General features: G+C 38.6%; 1 protein-coding gene across 7 annotated transcripts in view; it reads right to left on the bottom strand.

Annotated features, from left to right (window-relative positions):
- Positions 1-770: 770 nt before the first annotated feature.
- Positions 771-24,352, bottom strand: part of BCL11B (BCL11 transcription factor B) — a 111,996-nt gene continuing 88,414 nt past the window's right edge. For all 7 annotated transcript variants that reach the window (XM_075926606.2, XM_075926605.2, XM_014573921.4 and 4 more), the window contains one exon: positions 771-8,490. In XM_075926606.2, coding sequence (XP_075782721.1) covers positions 6,479-8,490 — 2,012 coding nt within the window. In that variant the 3' untranslated portion in view covers positions 771-6,478. The remainder of the gene's footprint in view (positions 8,491-24,352) is intronic.

Genomic DNA, 24,352 nt, shown 5'->3' with positions numbered 1-24,352 from the left:
AAGCATCCCAGTCAAGGTTTTCTAACAGTTGTTAAAAGTGTTGGGTTGATAGGGGAAAAGATGATGGTGGATTCTGTTGAGCTATAATTGTCTGTCTCCTTTTAATACTCTCCAAATTGAGCCTAAGTCTGCCTTTTGGTGGTATATGTAACTCCCCCTTCACTCAGTGACAAGGCCATATATGTATCTTAAGGCAAATGTTGATGTATACACAATATTGCTTGGAAGCACATACAGTGTGGGCCAAATCAAGTCAAGTCAAGTCAATAATGAATTGTTTTACTCCATATTTACATCAGCGCAACAGAGGCCCGTGATCCAGAGAAGTTCCTAAACAAATTTAAACCACTGGGACTGTTCACATGCTGAAAGTGGAGTGAATCCTTAGAGGCTTGAGAGCAAAGTTTGGCTCAGAAAAAAACAGAAGCCAGGGATGTTTACCTTCCAGTACTTAAAGCTACTTGTTCTGCGACATTTTAAGTGTTTAAAACATTGCTCCAGCTTGCATTGCTTAAGGCTCCAATTCAGAAAAGCCTTTAAGGACATTTTTAACTTTAAGTATTCATCTAAGTCTCATTGGCTTTAGTGGGATTTAAGCACATGCTTAAAGTTAAACAAGTGCTAAAGCACCCTTCCTGAATAGAGATGCTTTTCTGAGTAAATAACTGTACTGATTCAAAGATATTCCATATGTCTAATGAACCATAATGATCCTCAGTTTTTTAGGTCCTCACAAATTTAAAATAAACAGGAAAGACAAGATTTGGAGATCAAGTCAAATGTCCAATTTATTTTTATAACTTGAAACTGGAACAAACGTTGTTTTGAACGAGCGTACAAATGAAATGGTAGACACATGCTGAACTCAACGTTGTGACAATAAGGGAAAAAAGAGGCCAAAAATCTTGTACAGAGAATAAAAGGAACAATAAATATTTCACTAAGCCATATTGAAATGACCTCCAGCCATCTCAACATTTTATCCATAATAAAAAAAAGTGCCCTTGTTTTTTAAACAGAGCACAAATACCAAGCAATAATAAATAGTTCCAAACTTGTAGTAAAAGACAAAACCTCCAAGTAAACAACAAAAGCTCATACAATAAGTAATAGAAAAAGGTAATAAAAATATTTTGCCTTGCCGATACAAATGCAAACAACTTAAATCAACATTACTTTGCTTTGCAGTTCTAAGATACAAAGAGCACCATAAAAATGAGTTTGCCTGTGATAAACAAAACCTTGGACTGTCTAGTACTCAGGACTGGGATGAAATGCTGATTTTGAGCCCCTTTTTAAAATATAGATATTTTCCTTCCCAAAAATAAGATAATGGGTCCCAGTCCTGTTCCCATGGAAGTCAACTAAAGTTTTGTTCTTGACTTCAATAGAAACAGAAGTGGACAGTGGTAATAAATTTCAACTTAAAAAAGTTCAACTGAATTGTGAATATAATTCTGGCAGCATAATAGCTACAGCATGTCTGTGTAATATTGTGCTTATGGCCTAGTAAAGTATGATTCTCCTAAACAGGAAGAAGAGGGTCTCCATTGTCACTACATTCTGTAGAAACATATTCCTTGTGCTTTTTGGGTGACTCACTGTTGGTTTGTGAATGATTTAAGTCACGCAATTAAACAACTGCTGGTGTAACTACCTTAGCTAGTAAGAAACAATGGGACTGGTTGTGCTCCCAAACTATTTGCATTAAAATGAAAGTTGATTTTTTTCTTTCTTTCAAGGAATTTGTCTTACTTTGGAAACCTAGGATTCAATGCTGATTTTCATTAGACTGGTATATTCAGGGGTACTCCAGTGAATTCCATGAAGTGACCGAAGATGTACACCAGTGTAACAAAGATAAGAGCTGTTGCCATAAAGTGGAATATGCCTTTAAGAGAGCAGATTCTGCTCTCCGTTACACTGCTGTAAATCAGGAGTGCATCTTACAAATGTATCCTGATTTACACCAATGTAACTGAAATATAAACTTCACCCAATGGATAAATCTTAAGGTAGGGTGCAGTCTGGTGTGCTGACAGGCTTGCCAGGCCCCTGAGCAAGGTGTGGGGGCAGTTCCTTGTTCCCTGAAGGGGCAGGGCTGGGGGCATGCTGCTTGCTTGAAGTATGCCACATCACCTCTCCTCCTTCTCCCAAGCAGCCCTCATAGACATCTGGAGCACACTGCATGGTGCTCCAGCAGTGATTTAAAGACCTTGGGGCTCCGGTACCACCACTCCTATGGTAGCAGTGGTGGTGGCTGAGAGTCCCAGGCTTTTTTGAATCACCTGGCCCCCCAGCAACTGTGCCCTTTCCTTGCCTCTCTCTGTCCCACCCCCGTTTCCCTGTCGGTAGGCCTGGGTGTAGTCAAGCAAAAAGGCAGCATCTGCAACTTAGCTAGGTCAAATTCTCCTCTCTGTTACAACCATGCCACTCCACTGTCTTCAACTGCATTGCACAGACAAAAGTGAAGGAAGAATTGGCATGGTATTTTTTTTACCACCTTTTTCTGAAACAATGCGATTTCCTCCTTTTCTCCCACCGTAAAATAATCAATAGAATGCCATCACCGCTTCTGCTACTTGTCCCCATCCTGGCCAAATAAAAGAGAGAGAAAATAGAAAAGAGGCACAGAATTTCATCCCAGTCCCTCAAACATTCAGAAATTCATGGAATGTACAATTAGGAATACAGCAGCAAAGCAGATAATAACATGGACTGGCAAGACCTGTACATGGAATAGGTCCTGTTCTGACAGGGGAAAATGAGGGCTGTGCCTGGACCAATTTTACTTCAATCCAAATTACAATTGTACCAACAGCAGGTCAGTTTACCTGTGTCAAAGCAGAAGCAACAGCTCTCTCATTTAAAGAGTAAACTTACTTTATTCTGGAGGGTGGGAGTTAGGTGAGTGAGTGGGAGGTGGTGGTGGTAGAAGATGCTATAAACAGCTTATCATTTGCAAAGGGGAGGGAAAATCTCCTCTCTCTCTCTAGAAGGGGAATCTGTGGAATGTTACTTCAAACATCTTTACAAAAACTGAACTTCCCTTAACATGAATAGGCAATAACCATCCAGCTTGGTTCACCCATACCTGGTAAAACCTTGATGCAAGGGGTCCAGGCAACTTTGAAGACATTAGAGCCCTGTGGGAACAGCACTTTTTTTTTTGTAGGCCATTTCTGACAAAAAAGATATATATAACTAAAAATTATTTGTGAACAAAAGAAAAGAAAATGAAAAAAGTAATTTTGTTTTGTTTCTTTTACTTAAAGGTTGTCTAACAACACCCCCCTTTTTTCCTGTACAATAAGGACTTAACATACAAATTTTTTTGCAATATTTTATCCTGCCAAATTAAAAAAATATATTATTGGCAGCCTGTTTGTTTGTTTTTATTTTTATTTCCAAATTCACTAACAAAAAGGTACATTAAATCCCTTTAAAAGGACAAGCGTACAGTTAAAAAATTACAAGCTTCAGTAAAAATACAGCGAGTGCCTACATCATATGAATCAACCAATATCAATATCCATTCCAGAAGGGGGAGAGGGGGAAGAGAAAAATAGGTATAGGTCAGAAACGTGATTTTTTTTCTGCAAAGCAATAACAATATTAAGCACTTTTTTCTACATACTTTTTCTACATGGTGTAGCAATCACCTTTTAATCCCCAAATACAAGTTTCTATACATTTTTTGAAATAAAAATTCAACACCCAAGGCAGAAAAAAATTTACTAAAACTCAAGACTTTACAGTTACAGTGACAAGAACAAATTTATAGACCCACCATTTAAATTTTACTGCAACATTTTCAAGGAAAAAAGAAAAAAATTTTTTTTGTTGTTTTTTGTTTTTTTGTTTTTTCTTTCTGGTTTTGTAAAATGCCCAGGCATTCTCCATTATTACAAATACTGGTCCACTTTTACAGTAATCAAGAAATTTTAATATATATAATATATACTAAAACCCCGTCACCAAAAGAAAACAATATACACATGGCCATCATGGCATTTTTAATAACCTATTAAGCAAACTTTGAAAAAAAAAAGATTGCTCAAACACACATACACACAATTTTTTTACCCTTGTATGTATTCAATACTGTAAACGTATTTTAAGACAGAGTGCACTAAATTTAACTTTTAAAAAAAATTAGCCATTGTTCCTGAATTGTTTTTTCTCATTCAATGATAACTTGTAATTTGTGTCATATGAGTTTTAATTCAGCAGTAAATCATTTCCATTCCATTTCCTAAGCAGCGTTGTCCTGAAAAAAAAAGGGCTGAGAATAATTCAGCTAATGGATGTCCGAAGTTGTGCTGGGTATGCATCTTCATTGGATTGGGTCTTATGGCATTTTCATGTCCACTATCTTCAACCAGTAATTTTTTAAGTAAATGTGGCTCTTTTTTTTTCCCCCTTAAAGAATGTACTTTTCTTGTTTTACTTTTTTTAAAAGTCTTTTCATTTCACAAAAATGTTTTGCATTTGTCTCAAGAGACTCAGATAGGAAGATCAGTTTTCAAGGCACTCACGTCAAATTGAATGGCAGTAGAAAAACTGTCCAATAAATTATTTTTATTTTATTTTTCTTTATAGTGCCAGTATTGTGAATGCCATGCTTTGCAACACTGACACTTAATCTCAGCTGTTCCCTTACAGTTTAACCCACCGTAGGGCCATGGAGAAGAATATGCTATAATTTCTTGTTCAGAAGCCATTTTCTTTTAAACACAAACAAAGGTTTTAAAGTGCGGGTCAACATAATTAAAATGTCTAACCTTAATTGTCCACTCTTTGTTATTATTAATCAGTTCTAATATGCTAAAAAAATAAAACAATTGGAAAATAGAGCAGCTGCATTTTTTCCTATAATGCTTTGCTCATACAGGGCCTGACCCTGCTCCTAATTAAGTCAATAAGAAAACTCTCAGGCCACGTCTACACTACGTGGAAGATCGACACTCTAGAGGTCGATCTTCTGGCATTCGATTTAGTAGGTCAAGTATGAACCCATAAATCGACCACTGAGGACAGCTCCAGCTGGCATCCAGTACTCCTCCTTTTGTAAGGAGCAAGGGAAGCTGACAGGAGCATTTGCTCCTTTCGGTCTCCCATTGTGTGGATGGCATGGAAACGCAATTTAAGATATGTCAACTCCAGCTACGTAATTAATATAGCGGGAGTTGCGTATCTTATTTCAACCTTCCACTATAGCCTAGACCAGGCTTTATTGACTTAAGCATCAGACCAATACAGCATCAGACCAATACAGGTATTATGACTAGTTTCTATATTTTAATCCTTCCTTACAATAACATCGTTGTGCATTATATGAGATAATCCTGATATTTTTACTTGCCATCCAAAAACTTTATAAATTCTATTCTATTAGATTGAGAAACTACCAATCAGCCCTCATTGGAATTGCTTTAACTACAGCTATTCTAGCTGCAGTATATGACTGAGCTAAGTAAGGGGTTTTTATATCTAAACTCAGATTTATGTATGTGTGGAAACAAAAAGTATGGCATTTTGTTCAATAAAGGGTGGAAAAGGATACTACAATATCTTAAACGAGTTTTCATTACAGCTGTGAGGATTTTTTTCAGTTATCTTAATTACTTTTGAACCTGAAACAAGTGACAAAATGGCGGCATCTCAGTACATATCATTAACAACCCAAATAAACTATCTGATAATAATCCACAATTAGGAATGCTATTGCTTTGTTTAATGTAGCTGCCTTCAAAAAACACCTGCACTCATGTCTTTTTAGTTGACAGAACTTTAATGTTGAAGTCTACATAGAAAAGGCCTCTATCTTTAGCGACATTGTCAGTGCTACATATCAGATCCAATTCCAAAAGAAAGTGCTAATTTTAAAGATTGTTATCCGCTGTACAATTTTATTTTCCCTAATCTCCAAGGTTATTTGAAGAAGAAGAAGAAGAAGAAGAAGAAGAAGAAGAAGAAGAAGAAGAAGAAGAAGAAGAAATTCAGTTAAAATGTTGGCTTCTTCACAAGAAATTACACATGCTTAGCTTAAATTTCAACAAAGCAGTGGCCCCAAAATTATAATTTACAAAGATATGCTTCTCCCCCTACAATGCAAGTAATCTCAGGCTACCACTGGGTAAAATCAAAAAGGGATACCCAACAAAATTTTAAAAGAAATTTGAACAGAAAGAATAAAAAAAAGTACCTGCACATGCCAAAAAATTACAAAAACCCAATAAATACAGAAATTATTGCACAGTTAAAAGGCTCCACAATTTTACTGCCTTAATCAACCCTCAGGTTTAATAGAACTTTGTAGACACAGGTTATATTTAAGTGCCACGGTCTGGCACCTACTATAGTTATGCTAAGTTATGTTTACGGAGGCAAGTTAGGTCAGATTTTCTCAGTTGGCAATAGTTAAACTGTACAAATTAAATGTTACCTAGACCCCTGATTTAACCCAGTGGGGGTCTTAGCTTCTTTCTGCCTGCTCAATTTTGACGTCATTTGTCAGCAAATGTTCTCCATGCCACTTTTTCATGTGTTTCTCCAGGGTGCTATAAACACTGAAGGGCATCTGGCAAATGTCGCAACGGTAGACCTCCTTTCCTATCTGGCCATGCGTTTTCATATGACGTGTCAGCTTACTGCTCTGGGCACATGCATAGTTGCAGAGCTCGCATTTGTAAGGCCGCTCCCCAGTGTGGCTCCGGCGGTGCACCGTTAAGTTACTGCAGTTCTTAAAGACCTTGCCACAGTACTCGCATGTATCACTCCTTCGTCCTTCCTTTGAACTGGGTCGACCGGGACCAGGTCCACTAATGTGGGGAGTGCTGCCTCCGCTCGCTGTCCCACTGCGCCCTGAGAGACCCCCATCTAACATGTCACCTGGTGGAGTGGAGAAACGCAGGCTTCCATTCTCTGAAGAATGCTCAGAAGATGTTGCAAAGGGGGATTGTCGGGAGTCTGTGAATCCTAGAAATGGATCCTTCATGAAGTGCCTTGATGCTGCATACCCTACCAGCCACTGAGAGTAAACATTTTCAGAAGGTATTATTGTTGCTGGTGGTAAGTCCAAATCTTTCTCTATTTTTATTCTCTTAGAAGAGTTGTTTAAACTGGGACTCGTAATAGGTGTTGGCTTGCGAGGGAACAAGCCTGGGAAAGGTTCACCTGGGCCAAAGTTTCTTCCATTGACTGTCCCTTCCTCAGTGCGGTCAAGTTCTCCTGCCACCGAGTCTTCATCACCTGTGTCTCTCTGACAGAGGTCTCGAGGACACAGGTCTCGTTGATCAGAGGACCTTTTCATGAAGCTACTCCTTTTCTGTTTTTCAGCTAACATGTCATTATATTGCTGGATGGCACCAAGACTTACATTCTCTATAACTTTCCCAAGGACAAGGGATTTTTCATCTGGTAGCGATTTAGAACCATTCTCTCGGTTCCGACTGAGCTCTGAGTCCATGCTGAAGCTTGACTCTGGCCTACTCTCATTTTCAAGCTCCTCTTCCTCCTCCTCTTCTTCTTCCTCTTCTTCATTGTCATGGCCCAGGGAGGGATCACTCTCATTCCTGAAATCCGTCTCACTGGATTTTAGTCCCTCTCCAGTGAGCTCACTTGTGCCTGGCTCAGGAGAACTTGTGGTGGAGAGTCCATCATCTGACCTGCCTGTCATGGAGCCTGCTTTGTGCATATGTGTTTTCATATGACGTTTTAGCTTGCTGGCCTGGGAGCAAGCATGATCACAGAGTTGACATTTGTAGGGCTTTTCTCCTGTATGACTGCGTCGGTGCACAATAAGATTACTCTGGAACTTGAATGTTTTCCCACAGAATTCACAGGACTTACTCTTAGCCTGAGGCTGCGGAGGCGTAGTGCTGCTTGGGGGCATTGGTGGCAATGGTGGGGTGCTCAAAAAAGGTGATTTAGGACTTGGCTGGAAAGGATTCAATAAGCGATGCATAGGGTTGGTACGATTCGGTGAGACTGGAGGAGGGGTGGAATTGTTTCCTGCCAGTTCTCGAAGCCTTCTGGAGAAATCCATCGCTGGAGACTCAATTGCCATGGGGTTTAAACGCATAACTCTGTCAAAGGCACTGGGATGCTGGGCAACTAACCCCATTTCTTCGGCACTAAGGCGATGTGGATCCAGATGATGGCGAGGAGGGGGGCTGAACAGTGGAGGTGTGTTGGGGAGCCGACCCTCACCAAAGCCAGGGTGATCACGTAGGATGGGGCCTGTCATCCGCAAAAGACTAAAAGGGTTGTTGTCTCCAAGGAAATTCATCAGCGGGGACTGTGCAACAGTCTCTGGTCCCAGAGGAGGAGGGATGGTGATGCGTGGAGTAAGGGAACTGTTTGAAGGGCTGGTTTCCAGGTAGATGCGGAATCCATGGGTGTTCTGGGCATGCTGAAGCAAGAACCAAGCGCTATTAAAAGGCTGCTTGCATGTTGTGCAAATATAGCTTGAAGGCTCATCTTTACCTAAAAAAGAAAAACAGAGAAAACACTCAAAAACAATACAGTGGAGAATATATAAATACCACTGGCATGTACTTTATTTTGTTAACAGATTTAGCCCTTGGAATTTCTGAAAGAGGGATTTAATTGCAATGTACTGATTGATATAAGCATATTTACTCATCTAACATGCTTATTCATTGTGTATATATATGTGACATACATTACACATACTTGTTTGGCATATAAGGATGAAATGTGCTGCACACATTTATTCCCTGTAAAAATACTTTTTGGAGGGATTTAATGCTATTTAAAAAGTCAAAAGAAAATGTTGAATGGTAGGTAGTTCTGGTTTATGGCACCTGAATAGGCTTTGTTATCATGTCCAATCTTTTAATGTTCTATTTGTATACACTTCACTCAACACAGTCACTCCAGATATTTGATGTATTTAATATATACATGCTTTAGTCATGCTGCCCCCTAACTTTTTAAAGCAGTATGTGGGTATTTATCTGCACAAGTCCCATTAATGTCAACAGGAGCTTGGAAAACGTATCACTGTATAAACCACTTCAACATTTTCTTTGCCAAAACACCAAGAAGCTGCTCAAGTGAAATATCCGGCAATCAAAGCTGACAGCACTGTTGCAATTAACAGTAACAAATGTCGGGCAGTGCTTGAACTGGATCCCAAGAATTTCTGAGCCTGAGCCTGTCCTCTGGTAACCAGAGCCAAAAACATGGCTATTTGCCTTTCTAGCCTCCTTTGAACAACTGTATAAAGGTAGGAAGCATTCTTTAACCCTGATTCATCTCTACAAAAAAGACAGGTGTGGACAAGTCTGTACTACAATCATAATTTTACTAGCACAAATATAAACCTGGACACAATATAAACTTTTCACTATCTTCAAAAACATGGTCATTTTCCTTTTAGTACTCCTACAGCAGTCTCACTCCGACAAATGCATAAACACACGTCAGCTTGAAAATCATTCTGCAGGACATTTTTTAGCAACATCTCTTTGAAAGTAGCTCCCTTTTAAGGAAAAGCTAAAATTGAATTCTTGGATTTCTTTCTATGACTTTATCTATTCTGAGCAGTGATGGGCCTACACTAGAGTCCAGAAACCAAATGTGTTAAACTTTTTGCAGATCAAAACCAGTTCTGAACTTCCTGTCTTGCCCTGTGCATAATGAACTGAACTGAAATTCAGTCACAGGTATTAAGTTATGCAAAAACCTGTGGCTCAGTCATTATGCTTGAAAACAAACATGTTTACAGGCAAGTCAACTGTACTGTCAAAAGTGCCTTTTTAAAGTTAAGCAACTCACAGGATATCTACACTGCAATAAAGCATCCATGGATGGCTTGTGTCAGCTGACTCTGGCTTTGAGGCTATAAATTGTAGCGCAGACATTATAAATTGTAGAATAGACAAGGGGTTTCCAGAGTCTGAGCACCAGTCCAAGCCTGAAAGTCTACACTTTTATAGCCCTGCAGACCCAAGCCCAGTGAGCCTTATTTAACTGACATGGGCTAGCTACAGGTGTTACAGTGCAGACATGCCTATAAGAACCAAGAAAACTTAAGCCAGAATACATCATGAATAACTGCCATCAAGTTATTCTTAACCAGAATATCTGTCATGGATAATATTCCACAGTTTTAATCTTCCAAAAATGGCTACTGATGAGAAAACCTTAGACGGAAGATGGTGGATATCGATTAACCAATTTATCTATCTAGCCATATCATCACAGCATTTGAGGGAGAACAGAGAAAATTACACCTGATTCTACCACCTTGACTCACATGAATAAATCTATTTTTATCTACATAGTTAATAGAATATTTTGGGGGGAGTTGTTCCTTACTCCACAAGCACTGCTGCTGATTTTAATACTGTAGTCTGTTCACGTGAGTCAAGGTAGTAGAATCAGACCCTTTACAAAAACCAAACCTGTAATGGAATACAGTATGCACTTTTGTTTGATTGACATGTTCTTTACCTACCAGTTCTTATTTTGTGCTCTGAGGGGAGATAACAAAGAGTAATATGCCAAACATAGTTATAGTAATATGCTAAATTTTTTAGATTAATCCAACAATAGCTATGTAAATAAAAGTGCTGGGGTTATATTTTCCTTTTAACACGCATACATAACTTCTATTGACATTAATAAGAGCTGCATGTACACACCAAATGAAGCAGATACAGTATCCTTTAAAATCTACTTAGTGATGAGGCAGTTATGGGGTTTTACATCAACTGTGAAGTCGAACACTAAATGCTCCCATTATTACTCCAACTATTTACATTTCTGTTTCTTACAGAAATATGATGAAAATGTCTAGACTTTTAACTTTTCTTGCACAGCAACATGTGTAGTATAAAAAGTGACAGAAATCACTGAAGCACACTGAAGTATATAACATATTCTGTCAAAAGCTTTTTTTTAACAATATGTTTTACCTCAGCTCACCCTAGAATGGATTTTAATAAAGCCCCTTCTCAAGTGTGATCCAATAACACACGAAGTACAGCATTTTACAAGGTCATCTATCTTCAAATGCTGAGTGTTCTGCACCCTTCACCTCCATTTTATCCATGCTAATTATTCAATTTCTAACCCACCACTTTTCAATTATTTCAGTTTTAAAAGTCACACTAGGCATTAGATTTTATTCTGTTTTTAATTTTGTGTATGTGTGCACACGCGTGTGTGTGAGTGAGCGTGTGTTCTTAGAAGCTTGTTCATCTAGTAAAAAAAACTGACAAAAGCTAAACAAAAACAAAACAAAAAAACAGCTGTAGATTAAAAAAAAAAGTTCGCTTCAGAAAAGGCACACATGTAAGAAAAAGAATTCCTGGGCAGGCTGAGGATCAAGGCTAATCTAAAACTGAAATGGCTGATTAAAAAAATTAGCCTCAAAATGGCAGCTGGCTAAGAGCTTGCTACTACATGTTATATGAAGCTCAGATGTTCTGTTTTGTTCTCCAAAACTTCACCACTGTGAAATTCAAGTGAAGAAAGTTCTTTCTCCCCAACTTCTTTTTAGTTTTCTTTCAAGCACAGCAAATTAGTGTTTATTGCTGAGACAAGATTTATAAGATATCTGTCATAAGAGAAATGGGATTCTTTTTTTGGTTTGTTTGTTTGGCTTTTATGCCCCTAAACCATTCAGTTCGGGAGACCCCTACACAATGGCAAACCTGGCTGCAGGCTACCTGGCTACTGTGTCTCTCACAGCTTTTTTTTTTCTTTTTTTTTTAATGTGTTCACAACCCTCAAAGGCTCTCCCTAGATGCCTTCTTTAAAAAAAATAAAAAATAAAATAAAATGTTCATTTCCATATTATCACTTCATGGTTATCTTGCCTAGAAGTTGCCCTAAGCAGTGTAGATGCTCACTTTTAAGTACAGAACAATGTCAAAAAGTCTTTGAAGATCCACTCGGAACATTTTTATAGTCTAAAACTTGCTAAATATTTTAAACATGCCCAGGAACAGTCATGTATTTCTAAAAAATGATCCTTATATTTAATAATGCAGTGCACCTACACTGTAAAACTCTTTGTTGTAATGCTACTTTTGATATATGGCATAGTCCCTGGCCCATTTCACTGAAGTTAAATAACCACTTGATAACAAATGGCAACAGTGGCTATGCTATGCACTCTATTTCTTAAGCACGTGCTTTGTTTTAAGCCACATTCAGTGCTTAACTGCTTTGTTGAACAGGGATGGAATTACTCGTATGCTTAAAGTTAAGCATATGCTAAGTACTGTATTAAATGGGGCATAAGTGAACATATTTCAAAAATAATGGCATGACGCTCTCATATTCAAGCAGACAAAATTTCTGATTTCAGTGGCTTTTGGGGGCGAAACAGAGGGTTTGAGTTTATTTTATTATCCTTATTAATTGGTGGGTATTTATTTATGATAAGATGACCAGTCTTCCACACTGTAATTTATATGGTAGAATGAGAACCCAGAGCATAAAATGGGCATCTACAGATTATTTTATATGTAAACAAATACTAAAGTAACATGAGTTTAGACCTCGGGCATATGTTTATAGGTGCACAGACATACAGATTTTAAGGTCAAAGGGAACTGGCCATGATCCGCCAACCTGACCTCATGTATAAAGCAAGTCAGAGAGCTTAGTGCTTTGGTCACCTACTCCAACACTTTATGGTTAAACTAGATCACATCTTTTAGAAAGACAGTAAGGTTTATTTAAAGACTCCAAGCGATAGAGAATCTACAAAATCCTTTGGTAGACTATTCCAAATGTTCATTATCATCACATTTAAATTTTGTGTCTTATTTCCAGTTTGAACTTTGCTGGGTTCAATTTCCAGCCACTAGACCGTCTTATACCTTTCTCTGTTAAATTAAAGTGCTCTCTAGTTTCAGATATCCCTTCCTGTGAGTTGGTAATTATAGACCATGAGTTTATTGAACACTTCTGTTGTTTCTATAGCTAAAGGTAATCTTTGCCAGAAATATTAACTTTTGCTCTCTCTCTTGCTATGTGACTGATTATGTTTCATTCAAAATGTCAAAATGATAACATGATTTTTTTTTCTTGTTCATAAATGGTGCAAAACAAATCTAAATTCCTCCCCTTGCCTATCCATAAAATTCTGGTTTTATGTTGGATTCCTAGCAAAGACGTAGGTGGAGTAAATTCTACCCATCCAAACTTTTGCTTAACGTCCAGGTTAGTGTTAGAACATTTATATTTTGTGGGTCAGCTGCTCTAATGCATACCATGGAAGCCCCCGACTAGCCCTCTGCAGGCCTGTTTGCCCTGGTCTTAACTAGAGCATTATTCCAAAATAACCACCCTTAGGTCAAATTTATAAGCAGAGTGTCCACACTACCAAGCCTGTTATTTAAAAATAAGGGGCTACATATTTTGAAATCTGTACTCCTGTTTTCCTCGGGGAATAACACTAATTTCAAAATAGTTATTTCGAAATAACTACTCACCAGAGTAATTTGAACTAATTACTCCGCAGTGCTTCCTAGGGCTATAAGTCGAGTAGCACATCCACATTAACAGAGTCTGCCTTGGACTAATTTCAAGGCTTCCAAATAATGGGGACATGCTATTTCCATTTTGTAAAATTGGGAGTTATTAAGATGAATTTAGTTATTTTGAAATAGTTTCCTAATATAGACATAGCCTTTGTGACCTATGCACAACTGTGTTTTGTGATGCAGAGGCTTTACCTGTGCAATCAATTCGCAGCCTCCCCATATAAGCTCAACTTTGGGCCTTCGGCAGCAGAGGTGAATTTCCCCCTAAACACCTTGAGCTATTCTGTGACATACTAAACAACAATCGCAATGAGAGAAGCACTTGAGAAAATTCACTGATTTCTGTTTTGCCTTTGGAGACAATCTCTGACTCATGGACCTTCTTCTCAGAAGGACTAAATAAGTCCATTAGCTGTAACAAGAGAATAAACTCATCCTTTTAATCATCCACCCATGACCTTCACTAAGACTGTGGTATATACAAGGTTGGGTCTGCACAACTAGTGCCATTCTTTACTTCTAGCAATAGATTCCAGGTTATATTTCTGGTGTGCTTTACAAAGTTATGACAGCAGCAATAAAAAGTTTGGAATTTTAATGCTGCTTTAGAAGTTCAAGAAAAGTAGAAATTTGCAAGCTTTAAAAAAAAGGACACCATTAACTGTAACACTCAGGAACAGACATGTATCCAGTTCCTACAATCACTCTGCCAGTGTTACTCACACTCTGCCACTTGGTTTTTTTAATGAGCATTTAAATAATTACTCCCTCTTATTAAGTTGGTTACTCTCTAATAATACCTATAAATGTAGCGTAGATGCTCAATAAAAACACACCTTTAATTGAATTATTATTAAATTAAAATGCCATAATTGAAAGCACTGGTTTAACAAGTCTCCTCATAAGATCAGCTGACATTAAAGAGAAGGACATTAAACACTAAAAAGATTTAGTGTTTCTCGATGAACAATATCTATGGGTACATAATGGTTGACAGCTCATTGAGCCTGGGACCAAATCCTTCCCATGGGTCCACAGAATGAGTCTCTGTTGCCTCACCTATGTGCCAGCTATACAGGGTATTCCAAAGAGTTCTGTAATATGGGTCCAAGAGCAAGATATTGCCCCAAGAGTCTTTTCTACCAGAAATGATTCCACAAACTGTGCCATTAATTCAGCTTGTGCCATTAATTCAGCTATTCACAGCAAACTAGAATATCTATCTACTTATTTCTATGCCCCCATCACCATAATATATGAACATTCATTAATGAATTTCTTCGCACAGTATCCCAAGTATTACAATCTCAGTTTTACAAAGGAACAACTGAGGCACTGAGAGGTTTTCTCAAAGTCTGAGAAGTGATATGTGAGAAAGCCAAGACTTGGACATAGATTTCCAATGCCAGCCCAGTCCAGTGTTTTCCCTGACTCCCAAATTTTAAAACAAACCAAGACTGAGCCACTGATATTTACATATTTACTACTTTATAATAGCCCAGTTTTATTCCAGTGAAAGCTGATAAAATGACACAACCCCTATATGCTCAGTCCATCACAGACTTCTAGTAGAGTGCATACTTCCCTACATGACCCCACCAATGTCAGCCTTGTTCTGAAGATGCTCTCTGGTGTTACTAAGCAATAGTCTTCGTGTCCATTTAAATCTTACATTCTCTAGTGAGTACTAATGTTTCTTGTGATATTGACACCTGTCTGCTGAAAACAGGACTAAGACCACCAATTCTTTACCCAGACCTCAAATCAGTCATCAGATGGCAAAAAAATTGGCCTCTAATGACTCAGGCAGGATGCTTCCTGATCCAATATCACTTTCCTGGACCATTCAGTTCCTCACTCAGATAAATTTCCATTCCCTCTCCTGACTCCCAACTAATCTAGCTGCTTTGCTAAAATCCACCTCAGACCACAACAGATTTAGCATTCTCCTGAGCAGGTGACTGTCTTCAATCTTGCAAGCTCTTGGATTCAGAAAGGGAGGACTTGGATTCTAGGGTGTCCCTGTCTCTGGTAACCTCAACACCTGTGGGGGAGGCTCAAAAAAATTACACTAGCTGGCCTCAATAAGGCAAAGAATGCCTGATAAACCACTCTTCCTGCTACATGTGCCTACTGGAAAGTCAGAGGACAGTTGAAGAAAAAGGAGAAGGAAGGCAGAAATGAGTGCCCAAGGAGCCTGCTGGAATATGGGAGAGAACATTTTGGAATGAGGTCAGGTGAAGGGAAGAAATGGTGATAGAGAAGGATCAGATTGATCTGGGAGAAGAGAGGGGAAATGCTGGGAATGCATGCAGAAAGAAGGCAAGGCTGTTTGCTCTCCATCCCCATCCATTATAGTCTCTTTCCTTCAGGTTCATTCCACACTTACCCTCCAACCTTCTATTCCTTTGCCTTGTCCTCACCTCCCTTCTCTTCCATATCCCCTCTTCCGTCATTTGTCTTTTTCTTTTCATTTGTTTCTACCCTCCTAATTAACCCTCCCCCCCAAATAATAATGGAGCCCACATGACATTTGCAGTACTCACATTGTTCATTCTACTTGTGTATATTATACTCCTTTCTCCCATCCTGCATCTGTCTTTCCTAGATAGACTGTAATCTCTTCACGGCATGGACTGTTTACTACTCTGTGAGAATATAGGGCCTAGCACAAGGAGGTTCCATTATTGGTTAGTCCATAGGCATTGTAATAATAATAATAATAATAATAATAATAATAATGAATTACTCTGCTGTGATTAGAAAGATTTCAGATAAGCTTTCCGAGTTTTATATGTCCAGAATCTCCAATGCAGTCAGGCTTCCCCATTTCCAACATGGACTTTAATAAATAGGAAAATATTCTGAAAAAAATTCCTCACAGGTGGAAAATTTACAATAGCAGTAACCAATTTCATGACTTCTTGCTCCAATATATACTAAAACTTGTATGAATATCCAAACCCTTGATGCACTGTGCCAGTGGGAAAATATTGTCTTCAGTAGGTTCAAGAGCTAGTCTACAAGCCAAGTCTATACAAGGCCTGCTCTTTATGCTCACTGAAGTCAGATGGAGTTTTCCATTGATTTTGAAAAGCATTGGATCAGGCCCATTCTGAGTAAATGTTTAGCAGGACAGTGAAGTGTCTGTATAGCATTGTCTCAATAATAAACATTGTGTTCTGGTGGGAGGAAAAAACACCCTCTTTTACCCAACACAGGGACAAACAGTTATACATCTAAGCTGTCATTGTGAGCAAAGTTATGTTCTCAAATACCCAAATCCATCTTCTGCTGACATCAATTGAAACAGAGTGCTTGCATCCTAGGGAGCTGACTGTACGCTAAGATATACTGAGCCAGATTCTGCTTTCTCTTACAGGGCTGTAAATCCAAAGTCACTACATTTACCTTCATCACACAGGCTAAGTTATACCAGAATAACACAGAGCATAATCTGGCCCAGAGCATACAAATAAACATAGATATTGATTTTTTTTCTTACAACTTTTTTCCCAAAAATTGTTGAATATGTTTGATGAAATTTAACACTTATTAAAAAATATAGTGGCTAACACCTCAAGCTAGAGCTGTGTATAACATGGGTAGAATCATAGAATCATAGGACTGGAAGGGACCTCAAGAGGTCATCGAGTCCAGCCCCCCGCCCTCAAGGCAGGACCAAGGTGTATGTTGTTTCTCGGTAGATGTAGACAACCTTCTGCTAGAAAGAAGGATGATAACTCCAAAAATTCATTTTCAGTTATGCCCTAATCAAACTTCAAGCTTGAACATCCAGGGGCCAGTATGTTTAACCTTAGCTGTACATTTTAGCTTAATTTTCATCACACCACTTTATAACAGTGTCATAAGTGACAATGCCATGGATGTTCCGGGGCTCAAGCACGCAACAAAAAAGTAGGGAGTGTTCAGCACCCACAGCACCAGATTAATTTTTTATGGGCCCCTTCCCACTCAAGCACCATCTGCCATTTCTACCAGGAGAAGGGTTAGAAAGGAGCACCCATCAGCAACTACAAAATCAGAGTTGTACATCCAAAAGTGGCTTGAGGCTTTGAGAGCCTCCATTTCTGGCTGCTCCACTTGTGACATTTTGGAGGGACCTGAATTTCACAGAGGGTGGCTGATCAACACTTTCAAGAATAAGAAACACATTTCCCCTCCTAGTCAGTGGGGGCGGGAAGAAAAAATGTGTAGCAAAAATTGGACCTCATAAAAACAGTGTTCCATGAATGGAAAGCATTGTGTAAAATAGAAGAGGAAAGCATGCTAGCCATCTCTGGACATATTATTCTAATTGGTGTTAAACTCTAAAATACAAAGCAATTTATAAAATAGAGAAAGAGAGAGGTGTGAAAGGTTAGGAGAGGACAGGAAAATCAATACTGAGAGATCAATAGTAAACGGGTTAACTTTTAAATTAGCTCTTTGTGATACAACAGTTTCAACCGACTCCATCTACACAGAAACTAAGCAGTTTTGCTTCTTTTGGGTAGGTTCTATGAACCTTACATATCAGTTAGCAGAGAGTGGATGGATGGATGTATTAGAAACATGGTCTATAAAATAGTGGAAACCATCGGTACCTTAATACTGGGTGGAAAAATGTACCCATTAGAGAGATGAAAAGTCTATCGGACGTATCTATGGAATGGCGGTTTATATATAGAAACCCATTTATAGCATTCATGAAAAACCGCTGTACTTTTCAAGGACATTTTTAGGGCTTTTCTTTGCATAAGGCATTCAAATACATTTGAAATAATGTCAGTCTTTTCTGCAATGTATGAAGTATGCCAGCAGCTTCCCTTTAAATCTGTTTCCTATACAGTAGCTTTGTTTGAAAACTGGCAAGCACTTTTTTTTCCCCCCAGCAGACTTTTCTGAGGTGCCATTTTCTGATCTTTCAGGCAGCAATTGTGAGGCCAGAAACCCGAACAGGAACTCGAAGACAGACATAAAGGAAATTGTCCATGTCATTTAATGGAAAAATAAAGAGTAAATTAGGAAACAATAAAATAAGCCAAAGGGTGAAAACAAAATTCACTTTTTTTTCCTTTGGTGCTTGTGTCTGTTTTATTGCAACTATCTCTTTAGGGTATTAGGTATCTATTCATAGCTAGTAAATGAAATACCACTTTTGTTTTAATTCATTACTTCTTTAACAAATGCTAACTCCCATCTCTGCTTCTTTAAATCCACAAAATTTCCATGTTCAATCCTAAGAAGTATTATAACGGCTGTAAATCTTGTTTTAATGGAATGTACATTTAGCTATGAGGAGATAATTGACGTTATGGAGAGCCTAGATGCTGAATTATATAGGTTATCTAATACAAAGGGGACTCATTACTGAAGCACTACAAACAAGTAGTAATATATGTATATTGTTCTGAGTGGCGTTATAGCAAAAGTGTTCACGTCTACAGGGATTTATAAAACACAAGAAAACAGCAGACATGCACTTGTAAATTTGTCTCATTTGTCTCTGAAGTTAAAGGTTATTCCCTTGATCTGAATTTGTAATAAAAACATGCTAGACTAAGGTTTGTAGAGAATGTTTGAATATGTAAATTGTGTATAATGATAGGCAATTACAGGGTAAAAACTGGACCTTATGAATGTTACAGAATTGCATGAAGCATCAAAGTATTTTCCTTCAGATGAAATATTTATCTTTTGTGCATGCTATAAGCACTTTTTCAAAGGTATTCAGCAACCTATTTGAGTGGAGAGTTGACAAAAATCAAACCACTACAACAGACTAAGACCGTGGGCTTAAGCACAGGAGAAACCTTGGCTTTTACAAAATATACATAATAAATCTCTTGAACTAATGGTTCCAGAGATGTATCCTCAAGGACAAGTTCCACTGATTTTCACTCGCTTAGATGAAAAGCTGGTCAGATGTTTCTTGTGGTTTTTTTTTTTTTTTTTTTTTTTTGAAAGAGACTATGAGGAGGGGTAAGAATTTGAATTTCCTTGGACTGACTGAACTAAGACCCATTTTTTTCTTTAGTTGATGGCTGTACTCTTAAAAATAAAAAAGGATGCTGCATCAAGATAAGAAGTAGTAAAGCAGAAAGATGATATTGCGGTTTATGCTGCTGAAAATAAGGTTTTCTCCTTCTCTGAGCATGACAGTCTGTTCAGGTTAACCAACTGCAGTGTTAGAATAACTCCAGCCGACTTGTCACAGAGTACAAAAGTCATCAGCAACTGAATGTTCTTTTCTGCACCGCAATTAAGACGAATCAATACGACGTGCCACAAATGGTATTTTACTCTCAATAAGAACTCGGGCTGAGTTTATTCAGAATATTTTAGCGCTTCCCCAGGGGATTTTGGTCCGACGCAGATGGCAAATAAAGTACTCAGCCTAGGGCTAGAGCACATTATGCTAATTCTAATGTCAGATGTACTTTAATATACAGCTCTATTTAATCACCCCATTATTTCACATTTCCATATGAAAAACCTGCGGCACTTCTGCAGAGCTTTCACTGTGTGACAATGCCAGCTTCCTTCAACTAGCTCACTGCAAAATAGAAAAGAAGACTGGTCATTCTCGCCAGTCAAAATGTTACAGTTTCAAAGTTTCAGTATTCCTGAATTTAAAGTGGATCTTCTAGTGTGATTAGCAAACCACTCTGCTAGGTTGCTGATATATGCAAAATGCTAAGGAGGTATTTAAAAAAAATAAGATTAGGCCTCCCTCCAACCTCCACACGTGCACACACACACACACATGCATACATCCCCCCCCCCCCAAATTTGCTTGGAAAAAAAATAAATCTGTCATTGTGCACCATTATTCACAACACTGTCACCAACAAAAACGCTAACATTCTCGAGTTCATAGCTTCAGTTATTTAGAAGAACTGACATGACTGGCACAGCTGCCAACCTACAGATGTCTCTGAATAAAACCTTCCTCATGTACTGGTAATTTTTGCTATATCAGACTGCTTTGACTGGAATTAGAAACCACACGCCTTCAGCTCAAACCATGGGCCAAATTCTCTTCTAATTTACCCTGGTGCAACCCTATTGACTGAAATGGGAGTACACCAGAACAGGGGCATAACCAGGCCAGAGTGAGCAGGATAACTACCATGGGCGCAAAGCCATGGGGCAGAATAATGGGGTAGAAAATTATGAAATAACCTACAGGGGGTGCTAATATCTGTGCTTGCCCCAGGCTTTAAAATGCCTACTTATAGCTTTGCATCAGCATGAATGAAAGGAGAATTTGGCCAACTGGCTTGTATGTGAAACAGTTAAAATTAAATCTTTGGTTTTATATTGGAAAGGACCTTCTCTGCTGGGTGTTTTTTTCATAGTAATACAGGTGCCAAGTTGTGTAGCAGGGAAGGTGATACTGGGATTTATACCCACAAAATTCCCATTTTTTAGTCCTTACTCTTTACCTCAGCAAGTCTACGGCTTCCCCCCTATGAATGATACTTTAGTTAATTCAGTATTTCAATATGGAAGGGTCACAAGTGAAAGGAGTTCCATGATCTCAGCTGTCCATAGCACCAAACCATCCTCTAGCGCTGGAATAACTAGGGGTTTGAACAAAGGGCAGCCCCGTTTGGGAAGGTAAGAAAGAGGATCCAGGTCAGAACTGAATTACATTGTCAGCTTCCCACTGTTGTGATAAACCCTCCCAAACATTTATGGGGCGGAAAAGCTCAGGTTTTTTCCTTCTCTTCTACAACCATACAATCTACATGCCTTGAAAATTGTTCAGCAATGCATGTACAAGCCAGCACCTGGGGCCAGGCCTCACCTGGTTCCACTGTTATGAGTCAACGTTTAAAGATGCAGAACACTATTACTGTGGATATGGCATATGTCACACAAATTAAATGTTCTAATTTGAACTCAGTGGGTAGCAATCCTTATATTCATGGTTGGAATGATGACTTTTTAATCTTCATTTTTCTCACTGTGAACAGGGTTGCAATACTCCTGGGGGGAGGGGAAGCTGAAAAGCAGGGGGCAAAGATGGGCCTCCTTAGTCTTTTCTCTTATCCTTTCAAACATGTGGGATCTGATCTGGCATTCTATATCCTGTCTATTCACTCCAGACTAAGTTTTTGCCCAAGTGAGGATTTCAGGGTCAAACTCTCTACTGGTAGAAAGTTTATTTTGTGAGCCTAACCAGGGAAACTTTGATAAATTATTTTTTGTTAAGGATAAAATACTGCCTTCAATGCAATTTGTTAATTTCAAAGGGTCAAAAAAATTATTTATTTTTAATGGCTTGATCCACTGTCCACTTAAGTCAATAAGGGTATGTCTACACTACCCCGCTAGTTCGAACTAGTGGGGTAATGTAGGCATACCGCACTTGCAAATGAAGCCCGGGATTTGAATTTCCCGGGCTTCATTTGCATAAGCGGGGAGCCGCCATTTTTAAAACCCCACTGGTTCGAACCCCGTGTACCGGTAGTTCGGAATAGGAAGCCTAGTTCGAACTACCTAGTTCGAGCCCCGTGTAGCCGCACTGCACGGGGTTCGAACCAGCGGGGTTTTAAAAATGGCGGCTCCCCGCTTATGCAAATGAAGCCCGGGAAATTGAAATCCCGGGCTTCATTTGCAAGTGCGGTATGCCTACATTACCCTCCTAGTTCGAATTAGGAGGGTAGTGTAAACATACCCCAAGAGTCTTTCCACTGATTCAATGGGCTTTTGATCAGGCTTTTTTCTTGTTGCAAATTGCCGTTTGCAAGCCATCGACTTCAATGCAAGGATAAATCTGGACTGCTGCATGGTAGTTAGTTAAGAATACAGGACTTAGTTCATCTTTGCAAAAAGCACAATGAAGTCAGCTAAAGTTACACTAAGGGTTAATTTGGATCATCTCTGTTAAGTACTTTTTGTTTCTTCAGTTAATGCACAGGTTGAAAAACAGGAAATGTGTTAGCTGAGTATCAGTCCCTGACAAACTTTCTGTCTTTTTTTACTGCACAATTATGGGGGAACAGGGGTTAAAAGGAGAAAAAATGTTTTTTGTGTGTCTCTTATTTTTTTGCCTAGTTTAGATAAATTGACTCCTCTCTTTAGTGCCAGTATTAAGTATTCTTTGCAGGAACTGTAGCTGAGACTAGCAAAACAGTTTTTCAAAAAACACACACACACATATACTTGGCAATAAACAAACTTGTGGAATCCCAGTCAATTTCCATCATTATGGAAATTATTTGAATGCCAGAATGCCTGCAGCCTCATCTTATAGAAAAGTTGCTCCTGTAAGACTGTAAGTTCTGTAAAGAAAAAGCCCAGACTGAATGAACAGGGAAGCAGAATGAACAGAAACATGAGAAGTATAAATATTACAGGAAAAAATGCTGTAAAATACTATAGACTACAAAAAAAGGTTCAGTTACACAGATAGAGATTTGGGGGGGCTGCGCTAGATCAAGCAATTTAGATGTGATCTATGTGAGCGTAGCTGCAAAAGATTAATAGACAAATATATTTTCTGAAGTGCAAAGATAACAAATATAATTTCTGCTCCTTAAAACTGCTGTTTGATGCTGTTACAAAGAGCAGGAAAAAAATGCCTATTCAGGCTTTAAAAAAAAAACAAACCCTACAAACGTCATATTTTATTTCTATACAATCCAGATTGATCACCTAAGAGGAAAACAATTAAAGAATGCTAAGTATCCCAAGCCCTCTGAGAATGTTCTGCCTAAAAATATTTTTAGAACAATCACTGTAGTAATTCTTCTTAGTTGTAGAAACACTCCAAATCAGAAAGTCAATTTTTCCTCTATTTGCAGAAGTGTGCTGGTTTTCACTGGAAAGGCGCCTGTGTTTTGTTTGGCTGCTGTTCACATACTGCCTTGGCAGGATTTCCTTGGATAGCTTACAGTGAATATTGCTCTTGCACACAGTAGCACTCCCATTTTAACCGTCCCAGCCACACGTCGTTTTCTAATAACACACGGAGAGCTGCAAAATTCCTGTAAGCATAGTTCTTTAAAGCAACAACAGAAAAGGAGAGTGGGGAAAAGTTCTGCCCCTTCAAAAATGAGAGCTGCAGATGGAGGATGGACCCTTTAAAAACAGTCATTGTGAAATATATTTAAGGATCAGTTTTTCAGTAAAAATAATGAGAGAGAAAGAGAGAGGGAACAACTCCCTGAAAAGGCCTGATTCTGCTGTTTCATCAAAATCAATGAAAGTTGAGTATGCTCAGCAAGTTCAAGGACCAGGAATGTTCTTCTCTTACAGAACAGCCAATACAGTGCTTTCTGAGATTTTCTAACCTGCTACAGATCTGGTGTCCAACCCTGTATTCCTTACACAGCCAAAATTTCCACTGACCTGAGCGGGAAATTTGGGGGCACTGGAAAAGCTGAACCAAGCTGCTGAAAACAAACGGGCATAAAATGTACAAGAGGAAGAAATCTGCATCAGTCAGAAACTCAACTGCTGTATTTCCAGCTAAGATTGAGAAAGAAGAAAAACAAAAGAACATAAAACCAAGCAGTGATTCTGAATACATTTTACAAAGAGCACTGACTTGTTAGAGAACAGCTGCAGTCCTATACCCTACATGACTTCCCACCTTGCTGCATTTGCTGCCTTGCTTTTGGAAATCGACAGTAATTAGGATCAACATACATTTAATCTCTTTAAGCAAATTGATTAATTTGGTCAAGGAAAGATGTCGTTCAAAGAACAAATTTCCAAGTCCAAAAGTGTATATAGCATCTAAACACCCAACATTATTTCTGGCTTTAAAAACTCCCCCCAGTGCCTCCACTTCACACCTCTCT

The sequence above is a fragment of the Pelodiscus sinensis genome, chromosome 5, assembly GCF_052426305.1.
Source record: "Pelodiscus sinensis isolate ZL-2025 chromosome 5, ASM5242630v1, whole genome shotgun sequence".
NCBI lineage: Eukaryota > Metazoa > Chordata > Testudines > Trionychidae > Pelodiscus > Pelodiscus sinensis.
The sequence above is the reverse complement of the archived record's forward strand: the minus strand, read 5'-3'. Positions and strand labels throughout refer to the sequence as shown.